The 15,430-nt window shown below is 44.4% G+C and overlaps 1 protein-coding gene across 1 annotated transcript in view; it reads left to right on the forward strand.

Moving 5' to 3' along the window:
• The first annotated feature begins 826 nt into the window (after window positions 1-826).
• The window catches only part of LOC119167539 (uncharacterized), a 61,932-nt gene continuing 47,328 nt past the window's right edge, over window positions 827-15,430 (forward strand). Inside the window, exons 1-2 of the mRNA XM_037419037.2 lie at window positions 827-1,110; window positions 8,519-8,741. Of these exons, the coding sequence (XP_037274934.2) occupies window positions 991-1,110; window positions 8,519-8,741 (343 nt within the window). The 5' untranslated portion in view covers window positions 827-990. The remainder of the gene's footprint in view (window positions 1,111-8,518; window positions 8,742-15,430) is intronic.

Below are 15,430 nucleotides of genomic sequence, written 5' to 3' on the forward strand. Positions count from 1 at the left end.
CTCGATCTTGGAATTTGATGTCAGTGCTCCTTTAAATTGAAGCGGTTGGTGAATCAAATGAGATGCGTTTGCCTAGTGGGCATAATTACGAAAAGACCGCCTATTTACCGGGGACGGAAGGTGCCAAATAAAGGCCTGTTTGCTGAAAAAAAGTTTAATCGTACCTAAAGGACACGTCGATCGCGCCGAAAGGAGACGTCAGTGGCGGCGTACCGACGGCCGGCGCACTCCTTTAAAATGGCAACTGAACAGGTTCTAGAAACATTTCTGCCAAGAACGTTTCACAACGCCATGGGGCGCCGATAACTTTTATCTTCCATTAAAAACCCGTTCGCGCGAAAACCACAAGATACACGTTCTTCTGTTAAGGATTTAGATGATTACAATGAACAGTACCAGAGCCAAATGTGAAAACAGAAGCGAAACCCAGGATATGGTGGCTCCTTCTAGCCTCCATACCCAGGATAAATGGATAAGATAATATGACTGTACTCTTTAGATAGGGCGGCGACTACCGCTTTCTAGCTGTATGAAGCGTATTTAAGCGGTACTCTATGTTCGCAAGGAACCTTCAAGATGGCAGCGCCCGTGAAACGCCAATGGGTGTACTTAGTTTGTGCCGATCCACGGTAGAGAAGTCGTGTACCGAGAGCTCGCACTGTCACTGTCTGCTCGTTTTTCGCGTTAGTTCCCCTTCTTGCCCTGAATACTCAACCTGCCCACTCTACTTTCATAGTTCGCGCTTCAGAGAGCTGTGACTGGACGGAGAATCTTGTCTATCACCGTGCCGGACCTTTTTTTCCTGCGTACGGCTGAAGAAGCAGCCGAAAGCATGTAACTGTATCACAACTTCCAATTGAGAGAGAACAAGCTGATCAGTTGATTGCTGCTGTGAAATCAAGGAATTTCAAGCCTTCGAGAACCACAGTTCTCTGTTCGAAACAATTTGGTGGCGGCAACTACCACCAGTGGTTATCGTTAATACGTGTAATGGGAACTCCGCTAAGACATGCTCGATTAAGGCCCTGCGTGGTGGCATCTATCTTCGTTAATGAACAGAGTGCATCGGAGGCGCCGAGAGCAGCATTCTTGAAGAGTGCAGAAGATGAAGTAAGATTTTGAATGTTGGAGCTGGTGGGAGAGGGGTATGTGTTGTTTTGCAAAGAAGCAACACAATCTCAGTAAGGTAGATACATGGTCTCCCTATTGCTATTCAATGCGTGTTTACTAGATGTTTTCAGGGTCCTAGATTAGGAAGAGCTAATTATGATGTGTTAATGGAGTACTTCAGTAACCTCCCATTCACTGATGACATTGTCTTGATGAGTAACTCGGGATTCACAACTCGTGATTACTGTATTGGACGAGGAAATCAGAAAAGTAGATCTGAATATTAATATGCAGAATACTAATATGCAACAATATCGCTAGAGAACAGCACTTTGCAATAGTTAACGAGACACTGGAAGTTTTACAGGAATACATCTACTTAGAACCATAGAGTTTCTTAAAGTTAACTAGAGGGACCTCTGGCACTGCGATCATTTGTGATCACTACCCTGGATAGTCTGGATAGTGATCACAATCATAACAAGCTAAGTTTTGGAAGAACGATGAAAGTGGGAAGGAGACAGGGTGAGCAACTACCGGGAAAATTTTTATTCAGAAAGGCAAATGGAAATGGCTACTAAACAAATTAAGAAAGTAATCACTGAGAATAGTAAAACGGTGTGGAGGTACACAAATTTATTCAGACTGTTTGAGCTAGAGCTTGCTAAGGCACATGACAAGTTGCCCTGGAAAAGGAGACACAAACTCAAAAGTTGGTGGGATGAAGAAGTTATAAAGAACACAGACATGCTAAGCAGAGGGGTGAACCAACAGATGATGTTGAAAGAAAATGGAATATCTTTCTATGCTGGAGAAGGGAAGCATTGCTTCTGATCTATGAAAAGATCAGAAGGAAGGGGGCTCAGTGGCTGGAAGAAGTACGTAAAAAGAATAAAAACGCAGCTGCGAAATTTTGGAACCACCTAAAATCCCTGAGTAATGATACAAGCCGAGAGGTCAGGTTTATAACTACAGCTCAAGGTGTTAGGCTGAAAGATGACGAAGCAATTTAATATATAAGAACAAAGATGGCAGAAAACTTTCAACAATAAAGTGCCTTATGCACCTTAATAGACAAGGATGGATCAAGTGGAGCAGTGGCTTCATTTTCAAAACGAGAGTGGGAAAGGGCTGAGAAGAGGGTTCCTAGTAGTACATCAACATGTCTTGACAGCATTCCAATTATGCTGAAAGAGGAATCGGGTCGCAAGTCTAAGCAGACTTTGAGAGAGGCAGCAAGCATAGGAATAATCGATGGTGAAGTCCTTGATGGATGGAAACTTAGCAGGATGAGCATGATCTATAAAGAAAAGGGGGAGAAAGCTGACATAAACAGCTACCGTCCTATAACAGTGACATCAGTGGTCACTGTTAAGCGGCCGCCAGGTAGTACCTGGCGGCCGCTTCGTGTGCCTGCTGGACGACCCATTGCTGGTCGGCAAGAAGTGAGCTCCTGAGGAACCTCTCCCACTTGCTTGAGGTAGAGTCGGGAGGAGTTGTTCTATACTCCCAGAGCACGTGTGCGAGTGTCGCTGTGTGTCTACATGATGGGCATGTGTCGCTGGGGTATGCATGAGAATAATAAACGCGAATCGTGGCAAAGTTTGGGTATGTGTGTGTCTGTAATAGGCATAGGGTCAATGTCTGCGGTCTGTTAAGTTTTGGATGGGGGCGTGAGAAAATGCGGCGTTCCAGGTAAAAGTGCTTTGTTATGTCATTCTACGTAATGGGTGCATCCCGATTGGTATCTAACTCAGCAAGATGGGGTTGCCCTGTGGCGGTGCGGTCGGCAAGTGTGCGCGCTCCATCATGGGCGATCTCGTTGAGGTTGGATAGGGCACCCGGCACCTGGCCGAGATGGGTGGGGAACCAGAGGACAGTTTGGTGCTTCAGGGCACTCGCGTCCGCTTTGCGCAGAATACGTAACGCCTGGTCGGAGATGATTCCGCGTTTGAAGGCTTTGATGGCCGGCGTGGAGTCGCTGTAGATGAATTCCCGTTTGCTGTCGAGCATAGCTATAGCTATAGCTACTTGCTCCACTACTTTGGGGTTTTGAGTAATGAGAGAGATAGGTTAGATTTCAGATTCAGTAAGGAAAAATCAGCAGTCATGATTGTTAATGATAATGAAGTAAGTGAGCTTAGGATACAGGATGTCACTCTAGAGATAACGGATAAATACAAATTACTGGTCGTATGGATAAGCAATGGGACCAAGTACGTAAGGGAACACGAAATATATGTAACAACTAAAATTTACTAGAATTCAATAGTGATCAAAAATGGGGCACTTTGGAATTACAATAGGTATGATGTGAGAGGGATTTGGACAGAAGCCATGGTTCCTGGTCTGATGTTTGGCAATGTGGCTTTGTGCATGAGGTCGGAGGTTCAAGCAAGATTAGAAATTAAGCAACATGGAATACATAGGCTTGCTTTAGAAGCTCACGGGAATACACCAAATCATGGGGTACAAGGTGATATGGGATGGACATCATTTGAGGGCAGGGAAGCTAGCAGCAAAATAAAATTTGAGAAGCGCTTTAGAGGAGCGTTGGGCTAGGAAGGTTTTCAGTTACTTGTACATGAAGAATGTCTATACAAAATGGAGGAAGTGAACCCGAAAATTGACAGGTAAATATTTAGAAAACAGCAGGGGGCGAAACCAAAAAGAACTATCGGTTAAGATGAAGGTAAAAAAAAAAAAACAGAGACCGACATGTTGAGAATATGCGTGTATAAGAAGTCGGCGCTAGAGATGTAACCCACTTTTAAGCAGGAAATTGCCAAGGAAAGGATTTATAATAATACTCGGTGTAGTTCTTTGCTGTTTGAGGCCAGGACGGGAGTATTACGAACCAAGACATATCGGGCCAAATACGAAGGGGTAAACACTGTATGCAGTGAATGTAGAGAGGAGGAGAAAACTGTTGAACACATGATAATGTTCTGTAAAGGGCTTCACCATATAGTTCAGAATGATGGCGCAGAGTTTTTCAAAGCACTGGGGTTTAGGGACAGAGAGGGCGAAATATACTTTAGGCGGGTAGATATAACTAGAAGGAAGTTACCTGATAGTGGCTAAAATCAAGACACGAGGGAAATTGAAATTCTTCACTGTAAAGTACCAGTCTCTAACTTCACTATTTAAAAAGAAATAATAATAAATCTAGTTTTTGTTCACTAAGTATTACGACTAGGTGGCATTCGTCACCACCCAATCTTAAGGGTACAGCCTTATCAATCGACCACGGGAATAATGGGTAGTACATGAATTTGTCTAGTTTTTGTACTTGCAGGTGGTGAATTGCACACATGGCTTCGTTTATTGCTGTGTTTTAGTTTTGTTTCAAAGGAAAAAGCAAAAACGAATCCTTTTGAGCTTTGTGAGCCAATTTGGAATTGTAAGCCTGACAGATAAGGTGGTAAAGTGCAACCGCTGAACATTTGCTGGTTTTTGTTTTGTGAAGAAACAGCTTCAAGCCACATGAACCCACACGAAGCCAGAAGTACGAAGCTTATACAAATCCGTGTACTATCCACCATTTCCATGCTCTCTGAAGCGCTGTAAGTTGTAGCTCCCGTAGACACTAGCGGCAGAGTTCCCTCTAGCGTTTACTTAGGAAACTCTGCTTAGGACCGGCAATAACTGTGAAGCCGAACTATGAGAGAGAAAACTAGGAGAAAAAGGATGGGTTGGAGAACATTCAGCAAACATTCTCAAATCATGAATGGTAGTTTACCTATCCTAGAGGAGGGAAGTATATTATAGCTGCATCTTACTGGTACTTTACTACAGAGCAGACTGGCAAAGGGAGTTCAAAGAGAAAACTTACGAAGGGTGTTCACCTTAAATTGAGGGTGCACTGAGCAGTAGAAATAAAAAATGATAGATGTAGCCTTGAGAGAGAGGAAAAGAGTTAAGTGGCTTGGGAAGAAAATGGGTGTTGAGGACATCATAGATGAAGTCATGAAGAAGAAATGGACGTGGGCAACGCACATAGCGTGTAACTACTGGTCATTGAAAGTAGTCGATTGGATTTCAAAAAAAGACAAGTAAACGTCAGGTAGGCAGATGAGATTAGGAAGTTTGTGGGTGTAATGTGGCAACAGCGAGCACAGAACCAGATCAAATGGAGGACCATGCAAGAGGCCTTTGCCATGCAGTGGGTGTGTTCAGGCTCACTGACCACTACGGTACTGTCCAATGTGAATGCCGGGTGCAGCTATTGAGTGTTTTTGATTTTCCAATGAGTTGAGGGGCAAATGTTTTGCTAACTAGAAAAAAAAGCAGCACATGCGTGCATTTCACAACAATGGCCGCATACAGGCTGCCGTTCATGCAGCCCTTTATTTCCACATATGGATCGGTGGGTACTATCCCCACGTGCCTTAATGATGGTGTTATTGGCGACTGAACGACGGTGCTGGAGCATTCAGTGCGCAAAGTGGCCCTTCGACCTACGCATGTCTTTGTCTTTCACACCTTGCATGTCAAACCAGTTTCTCATGCCCATGTGGTAGTGGCATGCGTTGCACTGCCAAAAAAAAGAGCGAGCAGGCTTGAAGCATTGCAGACACTAACGCAGTGGTGGGCTGCGCTCTGGTCTCATTCTTTTTTTAACTCTTCTTCGCTTCATCGATTATGCTGGCAACGCCACTCAAGGCAAGAACGGGCAGCTAAGAGATGTGCTCTAAAACTTTCGTGAGGCTATGTCATTGTCTGAAGCTGCACGACCAGTGAAGCTGTATTACACATGGCATGGAGGTTACGACATACGTAATCCTCATGGAAAGTAGAAGAAGTTATTGTAATTACGATACGTTTATTGTTGATCCAAAGACACTTTGACTGTTTCTTTTGATTGTATCTAGCCAGCCACGTCTGAGTGCTTTAGTGGCACTCGTTCTACAGATTATGTACCAAAATTGGCATGGAATATGCAATTTGTTTGTCGAACGAGATTCACGCAAAATGCACTTAGCTAACGTGAGAAATCAGGGGAGCGAAATGGTAGAATAACACAACAGAAGCCATTGTGAGTGGTTTCTTGGAGTCAGAAAATCGGGACCATATTGCTTGTTGGCAGGTCTTTCTTAACTTTATATGTTTTGCTCCATTTCATTTTTCATCTTTCTTCAGTAGTTTATAGAATTGCTCCACCACTGTCAAAGTGTTCTTGGGAAATTTTAAACTCAAAATTTTACCCTCACGAATTCGGCTTGAGCTCTGTATCTGTTATAAGCTCAGTGGTTTGCAAGATTGCCCCCTTCTTTGCATGTGTAGCGTGAATGCCTTCTTCAGTGACCTTGCAACCCAAATATGTCGCAGATTTCTGAAAGAATAGCCACTTATCGATGTTGTGCATTATATTCGCTCAATCTTTGCCGGACACATTCTAGCGGACACATTCTGGCCATTTCAGACCCTATCACAATCACATTGTCAGTGAAACATCTTACGTGTAGAAGGCCTTCAAGCTCCTCGTCCATCATTACCTGAAATATAAGATGGTGCATGAGGCGCCCCATGAGGAAGGCACTGAAATTTGACTACCCCAGCCTGGGGTCTACTCCTAACCATTCGTGCGACAGTGGGACACTTATGTCCTACTTTTTAGAAAAGTCTTGAGAAAACATTTTATCCCAAATATCACCCATCCCACTTTGCTAAATCATTGATATTGTCACGGTGTTGTGACGTTGACAAAAGGAGCAGACTGTAGTTTGAAGATCAAACTGCTTATTTGACCGTACTTGTGGCCGGTCAATGAAAAGTCTGATTGCAGCAATACACACTGGCACTGATAGCAGCAAACTGAGTGTCGGCTGTCAATCAACTGACAAGCGGCGAAGCGCGTCAGCATTTAAACATGTGCCGTCAAATATTCAAGCCTTATCACTGGTCGTCGCGCAACTTCTATAATAATCTCAAATGTTTGCGTCTCTTACGAATTCTTGACACGGCGATCTATAATAATCGTGAGCCTTCTCGAACAATGAGGCGCAATTTGGGCTGAGCATTTTGGACAGGCTTTGTGGGCGAAAACTGAATGAAACGAGTGTGAAAACAAAAAACATGTGTAGCAATAGTTTACTTATGTGCTCATAGTTTCGAGGAAATTTTTCTTACCATGCTTTTAAAGGGTAGTAGTAGTCTTACAGAAGTGCTGATATTTGGTCAGCGTTTCATTATAGCTTCTGAATTTTCCTCTTCTTCAGATAGATGGAACCTACCAATCAGAATGCTGGATAATTTCCTCTTCTTCTGGTTTTCTTGAGAGGTCATTTTAGCTTCCAACCATCACAGGTCTTTCGTAAATTTGCGCAATAACTTAACCGATCAATTCACTCGGACAGCCCCCCTTAAAATCGCCCCGCTCATCCCTCACTGCAGTTGCAGATATTAAGGCACATGTTCAGTAGCAACAGCTGTGCTCAACAGTATTGACAGCAAAAGTAAGGCAGTCAAATAATGATAAAAAATATGTTTGGTGCTGGTGAAGTAAGCTTTACAGGAACAGAACAGAGCGTTCGGTATGAATCAGGCTTACACTGCAGCTGGTGTTGCGTGATAAAAATCAGGTCCACATGATTTCCCTCTTGACAGCTTGAGAAGCGATACTGTGTGCCCCTTGCTTCTGGCATTTCATTCCATATATCCGTTGAAGCAATTGCGACATGGTGCCTTCAAGAGGCAGTACGACAATGTTTTCCCACTTTTTCAAAACACCCTCGCAAGATAATCGGACATATACGTCCCACATTTTTTCAGTAAACTACTAGATAGATTTCAATGAGATTTGTTTGGTACTATTTTTTTTGTAGTTTATATCACTGTACCAAAGCTGTTTTTTACATCACTGTGTCAAGAATAAAGGTCAACCTACAAAAGGTTAACAATGTTAGCTACTGTTGGAGCAAATGATAGATGTTGATATACTAAAAGCAGGCTCAGTATACTAAGTATCTTTTGCCTGCTGGGGCAGTGTGCAAGTTCTGTCTTCTCGGAGGGGGGTAATGATATGTGTTCAGAAAAGGGGTACTATTGTTTTGTCGTCCCCACATTAACGGGCGTACGCCGCCGTCTTTTTATGACAGTGACTAGTGGTGTAGCCGCATTACTGTTTATCTTTTTCATGAGTTCCAATAAATATTTCACATTGTGTATTAAGAGTGCATTTTAGTTAATGTGATGAGTACCTATTTTGTGGTGTATACATCTCTAACTCATGTTTTCGTGCACCGTTTGATATTCTTGGGTGGTTGCTCTCTGGAGGCACAACCATTCCACTCACGCCAAAACCAAGATTTCATTGAAAGAGATCTTGTAAAAGCACTTTGATTTCTTTTCTAGGGAATAATATTTTGCATTTTCACTTTCGACAACATATACAAATTTATTTCAGGATGACTTCACAGCAGAACCGTTACATGGAGCAGCACCAGGTCTGGTTTGTGAGGAGGGACAAGCTGTGGAAACATCACCAGAGCCAGCATGTGAATCGAACCACATTACTCATAAATCTGTTCAAGTGCGACTACATACCCGCAGTGAAGCATCCCAAGCAAATCAAGGGAAAATTCTATCAACAACTGCAACGCAAACAGAATCACAAGCTCTTTTTTCAAGTATGTCATCACATTTATCATAAGATTTAAAGGGCCACTCACCAGGTTTGACAATTTCGAGCTGACAAGTGCACTGCATAGATGAGGCGTTCATGATCACGCCTGCCAAAGTTTATATCGCTACGCGCCGCAGAAATGGGTCAAATTTCAAGATGAACGCTGCTCTCCCTCCCTTCTGCTGGTGTGCGCCCAGAGAATGAGGGCATGACGTGCGCCTATAAATGGCCCTACGTACATGGCAATGCAGTGACGTTGGTCCTCTACGTAGAGGACTCTGCTCTGCCGTTGAAAACAGTGGCCCGTGACATGGCGAAAATTATTTTATACGGCATGCGTGGTTTATATAATTGTTGCTTGAAGAGATCAATAAAACTAGATAAGTAACAAGGCGTAATAAGGGAATGTAAGCGTCTTTTTTCCTTTTTTTCTCCCGCGAATTGCAACGAGATGTGGGGCTAATGTGTTGGCGTTCCGCATGCGTTCGTGTCCTCGCAGTCAGCGCATGGAGCAGACGACCACCGTGGAACGCTCCTATGCGTTCGCGCACTTATTGTACTCATCTATTCTATCACATCTAAGCCAAGGTTTCCAAACCATCCCGCAAAAACAGGCAGAAGACCACAAACTAATGCTGGTCAACAAAGCAACGCCGCTCGCGTGCACGGGGGCTGGGCTTGTTGGGGCATGTCATGCGCACGTGACCTCTTGGTCGGATGCCTGAGAGGATGAGGAAGAGATTTGGCTTGCAAAGGCTACGCGGAGGAGCGGCAAGGGTTTCAAGCTTGCCTCCCCTCATCCTCGTTTTGCGCGCTTCAAAAAACCTCTTTTCTCCACTCGTGATGAACCGATTCATAAAATTTTTGTGGAAAAATGTTCCTCATCGAACACCCAACAGCTTTCACTAACTAAAATTTGGTGTGGGGCCTGGTGAGTGGCTCTTTAAAAAGGAACTCGGTTTTGGCCGCGAGGTCGCATAGCGGCATATCGCGATGGTACATGAAATGAGGCTTTGGGATCAAATGAGGCATCATTCTGAATGCTAACATAAGATAATAGTCGCTTCAGCGAGCAAAGTAACTTTCATGCTGTCAGTCACTTTAATGCAGAGTGATTGGTGAGAGCGTAGCAAGTACAGCGGTTACAAAAGTATGAACCATATACTGATATCCGAGACAAGACGCAACCGCGCTTATTTATTCAATGTTTACAGTTTTAGCCCTAGGAGCATACCCCCCCCCCCCCCTTTGTATCTGACCCCCTTCATGATTTGTGTGATGAAGAGGGCTGGCAGTCACTTAACGCAGCCATCAAATGATTACAGAAACGGTTTCGTAAATTTGTACCGAGTCCTCCACTTCAGGTCTATAAGCATGCAGCAAACTGTGCATTTGTGAGAAGTGTGTTGTACTTGGATTAGACTACATTTCATTGATTCTAATGATGCTATGTCTCACACTGTTATTCACGAACTGATGCTTCTTTCTCCCTTTAAACACAGAGCCTCCGAGCTAGTGTCCAGCAGTAGGTTTCACAGAGGCAACTGAGGAAAACAAGAAAGAATACTGCTTGTATGAGCCTGACCCGATTCGCTAGTAGTATTTTTTAATGTCAAAGGCTCTGAACAAAGACGCCTTAAACCTTCCCGCAGCAAGGCGAGAAGGGATCAGCAACTTTCAGTTCTTCTCGTGATTTCTGAATGTTGCTCTGCTTTCGCAGGAGTTCCTGTAACTATGCATGACTACCTTTAAATTGAGCATTTCAATTGTTTTTTAAAAGTAGTCAGCATATACAATGAGATAATGTGGCATTGTACAGCTTCCCTATTTGTATCGCGTTGCATGCGCCTGCACCCAAGGTTGCCTGCACCTGTGTCATGGGCAGCTTCTTGTCCCATCGTCTTTACTCTTTCGATAGGTGAGGCAAGCCAGGTCACCCAAAACGTCACTACACATATGCACGGACACAACAGGTAGCATTATGCTTGATTCCCGAGATGAAGTGCGGGTAGCAAGGCTATGTCGCTCCAAAATCTTATCGACCTGGGAACTGCTTTCACGTTTGCATAAGCACACCGAAACGTTGTTCAAGACGTTCTGACGAGCATAGGATTATTACGTCACGGGGAGCTAGCTCCGCTTTAATGCATACTTCTAACGCAGGTCTATAGGTACGTATTTACGGTGTAATGTCTTTTAATATACGGAAACCAACAGTATTTTAATACTAATAAAAAATTTGTTGTCGCAAACAATGGTCAACGTTCACGTGGCCAGGTACATCGGATCATTGATGTTTTTGCTGCCAAAAGTGCCACAGATAATTATTCACGGCTTTTAGGGACGAAATAAGAGCATAAATCTACCTCTCATGAAAACAACAGGGTTAGTTAGAGTCAATGCGACAGACAATCTTTTCAGCAGTGGAGTTGAGTCATTTCATGTTCTGGACTGTTTTCAGTCCCTTTAAGAGGAGTAAAACGTGCTTCATGATTACTTGTTCATAAGCAGAAATTTATACATTTTGCTTGCTTTTATGCATGTGAATGATACTTTTGGCATTGACCAGCTTGAAATCTGAGCTGCATGCTTTCTGTATTGTAACCTACATGCTTATGTCCAGGAAGCTGAGCACTTTCCATGTCAACCATAGCTCAGCACCTGTTCCACCGTGACTACAGCAGTGTTACACAATTAGTCAATTTCGTTCATGATGTTACCTTTAACCTGGATACAGGAAATCAAATAGATGCAATTTTTATTGACTTCTTTTCTGCTTTTGACTCTGTTCTTCATTTATAACTTGCTAGTGAAATTAGATACCACACGCAATGATTCCCCTTCTTTCTTGCATTGCCCGTTTGCTTCAATATAGCTCACAATTTAGTTATTTCAATTCATTGTAATCATCCCTTGTTGACGTGAGACGAGGCATTCCTCAGAAATCTGTTCTAGACCCTCTATTATTTTTAATCAATATTAATGATTTGCCTAACTTTGTACCTCATCTCAGTAAGACTCGATGCTGATGATTGCGTAGTGTGCGACCCTATTAATTCTGCAGAAGACCACCGTCGTTCACAATCACTGCTTCCTTTCAGCAGCTGGTGCAAAACATAGCAAATGAACATCAGTTGCATTAAAACAACCATCTTGTCATTTAGCAATGGTCGAAAGTTGTTTTCGTTTTATTGTTGTCTGGATAGTACACAATTTAAAAGAGTGTCACAGTATAAATATTGTTATGGATAAGACGCGACGCCGTATCGACAAGGCTGTGGATGAGATGTATTTAAAACCAGCAGTAATGGCATGACCGGTTCACCAGCGATCGAGCAGAGGCAACCCTTCGTCTTCCTCCTAAGGCACACACGCGCGTTGCCGCCCAGAATATCAATGTGCATAATGCATGCACGTTGCATAATCCCCGGCGGCAGAAGCGCCGTGTCGGCACATCTAAATGTCAACGTCACTGGGAGAGTAGTAGGGCTTCAAGCGTGCAACATGTACAATATCAGTAGCCCGTGGGGCACATGAAGGCGACGGGGCGACAGGACCAATTTTATATGTCAGAGTAGTAACCACACAAAAGACTTGGTATGGACCTGTGTAGTGAGTAAGCAATTTTTCTCACAAGCCAGCTCGACGGGTTAGAGACCAGAGCAGGACTAAAGAACCGGACAAAAAGTGTATGTCGCAGTGTCGTTGATCAAACAAACGCCATTGCTTCTCTTGAGAGGTCAGAAGGCGAGTACGGGTGATTCCGCGTGCGTGAGCGCCTGAGTGATAGCGTCCATGGCACATTCACTGGTCAGTACTGCAGGGGACGGGATGACGATGTCTAGAGGCAATGTTAGTCTCACTAGTCTTTGCACATCATCACTGGTCTTCGCACAAGCTTTGGAATAATCTCGATTGTTTGCATCTTGCAGATAATTAAACTTTTTTCGGTCCAAGACTTCTACCCACTTTCCGGCTCTACTAGTCCGAAAGAAATTTGCCAGTTTCTGGTGTCATGGAAAAAACATAAGCCGTGCAAGAAAACCTCACAGGATCTTTATTTTTGCTTTTGCATTCTGCATGCAACTGCTTTAGTGTTATTTGCTATAGTGCATGATACCGCTCAAAGCATGATACCGCTCAAAGCATGATACAGCTCAAAGCTCAAAGCAGACGACGCAAGCAGTGCCAGGAGACAAAGGCGTTTTATTCACTCAGCGACGCGCTTTTTATGCGCTGTCAAGCGAATCAGAGGGTGACAAAAACAAAACCAAAAAGAAAGCCAAATGAAAGAGCATGGCAAGCTGGGCGAATGTTACAACTCGGCCAAAGCTACCCATGTCGGAAGGCGTTCAAGAGGATGACGCTTCTTAAACAACTGAAGGTAGGAACAGGTGGCCAACATTCGAGGCAAGTCTGTCTAAGCACGGCGCTGACCGCACGTTTCACACGTTCACATATGCTTGACACGGGTGAAGACGACGGGATGCATGGTTTTTGGGGCTCCCAGGAGGAAGCGACGATGAGAACGGGCTTCATTCGCCGATTGGTGCTTGGATGCCACGCATGTAGCGAGAAGGAGCTGGCAGAAGACACCTTGCGCAGGGTTGGACTCGTCAGGCGGCATGAAGGGATCTGAAACAGCCTAGTGAACTAGCGAGCACCGTAGCGCAAGTTTGGGAAAGCCCGGCGGCTGAATTCACCGGGAGCAGATAACACGAAACCAAAACTACAATGGAGAAGCGTGCGCCGAAATGCATGCACACACAATGGGAGGGAGAGAAAAAGAAACACTAGGGAGTGCGGCTGAGGAAGTCAGCATTTGCATGGTGTTTGCCTTTCTTGTGCCGCACTGTGAAATCAAATTGTTAGAGTGCGAGGCTCCACCTCATCAAGCGGCCATTTTCATTTGACATCTGGTTGAGCCACACCAAAGGGGAGTGATCGGTTTTGAAAACAAAGGAAGACCTTTTCAGATAACACGAGAGCTTTTTGAGGGCCCACACCAAGCAGGCGCATTCTTTTTCTATTGTGCTGTATGCCTGCTCACAAGACGTGAGCTTTCTACTGGCGTAGATAACAGGGTGTTCCTCGCCTTTTTCGTTCACTTGACTTAAAACAACGGCCATCCCGCGTTCTCTGGCGTCGCACTGAACTAGGAAAGGGAGGGAGTAATCTGGTGCCGCGACAACCGATTGGCTGACAAGAATATTTTTAATCTCTGCAAACGCTGCCTTTCGAGCCGTATCCCAATGCACTGTAGTTAGTTCGGTCTTGCGGAGAGCGTCTGTGAGGGGACTAGCTATGTTTGCGAAGTGAGGAATATAGCTTCTGTAGTATTCAGCTAAACCCAAAAATGAATGCATGTCGGTCTTTGTTTTCGGCAAAAGAAAGCTAGTGATTGCGTCAACTTTTAGTTCGGAAGGACGTCGCTTTCTTTGGCCAACAACATGCCCCAAGTAGTGGACGGGGGTGTTCGCAAGACGACATTTAGTCATTTTCAGAGTTAAGCCTGCTTTACGTAGTCGAAGGAAAACCTCTTGTAAATGTTCCAAATACTGTTGCCAAGTGTTAGAGAATACCCTGATGTCATCGAAGTAGGGAACAGCAAATGACTCTGTGCCTGCGAGCACCTGATTCATTAGTTTTGAAAATACGAACGGTGCGTTCTTGAGACCAAAAGTCAGCACGAGTGGGCGATATGTGCCTGTCTGAGTCATAAAAGTGGCTAGCTGGCTGGCGTTTTCCGTGAGTGGCACTTGCCAGAAGCCGCGGACTAGATCCAACGTGGGAACATATTGTGCTGTGGAAACGAACAGGGCTTCGACATTAGGAATGGGAAACAACTTGGTCTTTGTAATCGCATTCAATTTTCGATAATCAATGCATGGTCGGGGTTTTTGCCAGGACTTTCTACGATAAACATTGGTGACACGTAATCGCTCTCCCCCGGCATGATTAGACCCAGGGCCAATATGTTTTGAACGCAATCGTTCAACAGCTTCTTATGACGGGGTGAAAACCTGTGCATCCTGGTTCGAAGGGTTGGTCAGATGTCAACTAGATGTCGTTTTCAACAAGGTTTGTTCTGCTGGGGTGGGGGCTGAACAAATCGCTGATGTTGCTAATAAGCATTTTCAACTGCTTTTTTTGTTCGAATGTTAAAGAGGCTTGTGTAGCTACAGACTCAAATATGTCTTCAGTTGGCGGGGAAGAACAAGGGGTCGTCACTTGATTTATTTCCTCTGGTTCGTTTAAGACGATGCACAACATCTCCGTGCGTTCGACAAAGGGCTTCACCAGTCTCTTCGAAGGCGGGGGTTCAGATCCCACCGCTGCCACCAGCTGTTACATATTCGGCGTCTTAAACGAGCGACAAGAGCTGAGGAACAGACGACGCAAGCAGTGCCAGGAGACAAACGTGCTTTATTCACTCAGCGACACGTTTTTTATGCGCTGTCGAACCAATCAGAGGGTGGCAAAAACAAAAAGAAAGCCAAACAAAAGAGCATGGCAAGCTGGGCGATTGTTACACAAGTTCAAGATGAAGCAGCGGTGGACCTACCTCGTGAGCTCTGCTCGAAAGAACTCGTGAATCTGGTTGTGAGAAAGGCAGTTGCAAGCACTACTGAACTACGACGGAAAGGTGCTGTTAAAGTGAACTTGCGTGTGGTGACCTTCTACAACCTAGTT

Source organism: Rhipicephalus microplus, chromosome 3, assembly GCF_043290135.1.
Source record: "Rhipicephalus microplus isolate Deutch F79 chromosome 3, USDA_Rmic, whole genome shotgun sequence".
Lineage (NCBI taxonomy): Eukaryota > Metazoa > Arthropoda > Arachnida > Ixodida > Ixodidae > Rhipicephalus > Rhipicephalus microplus.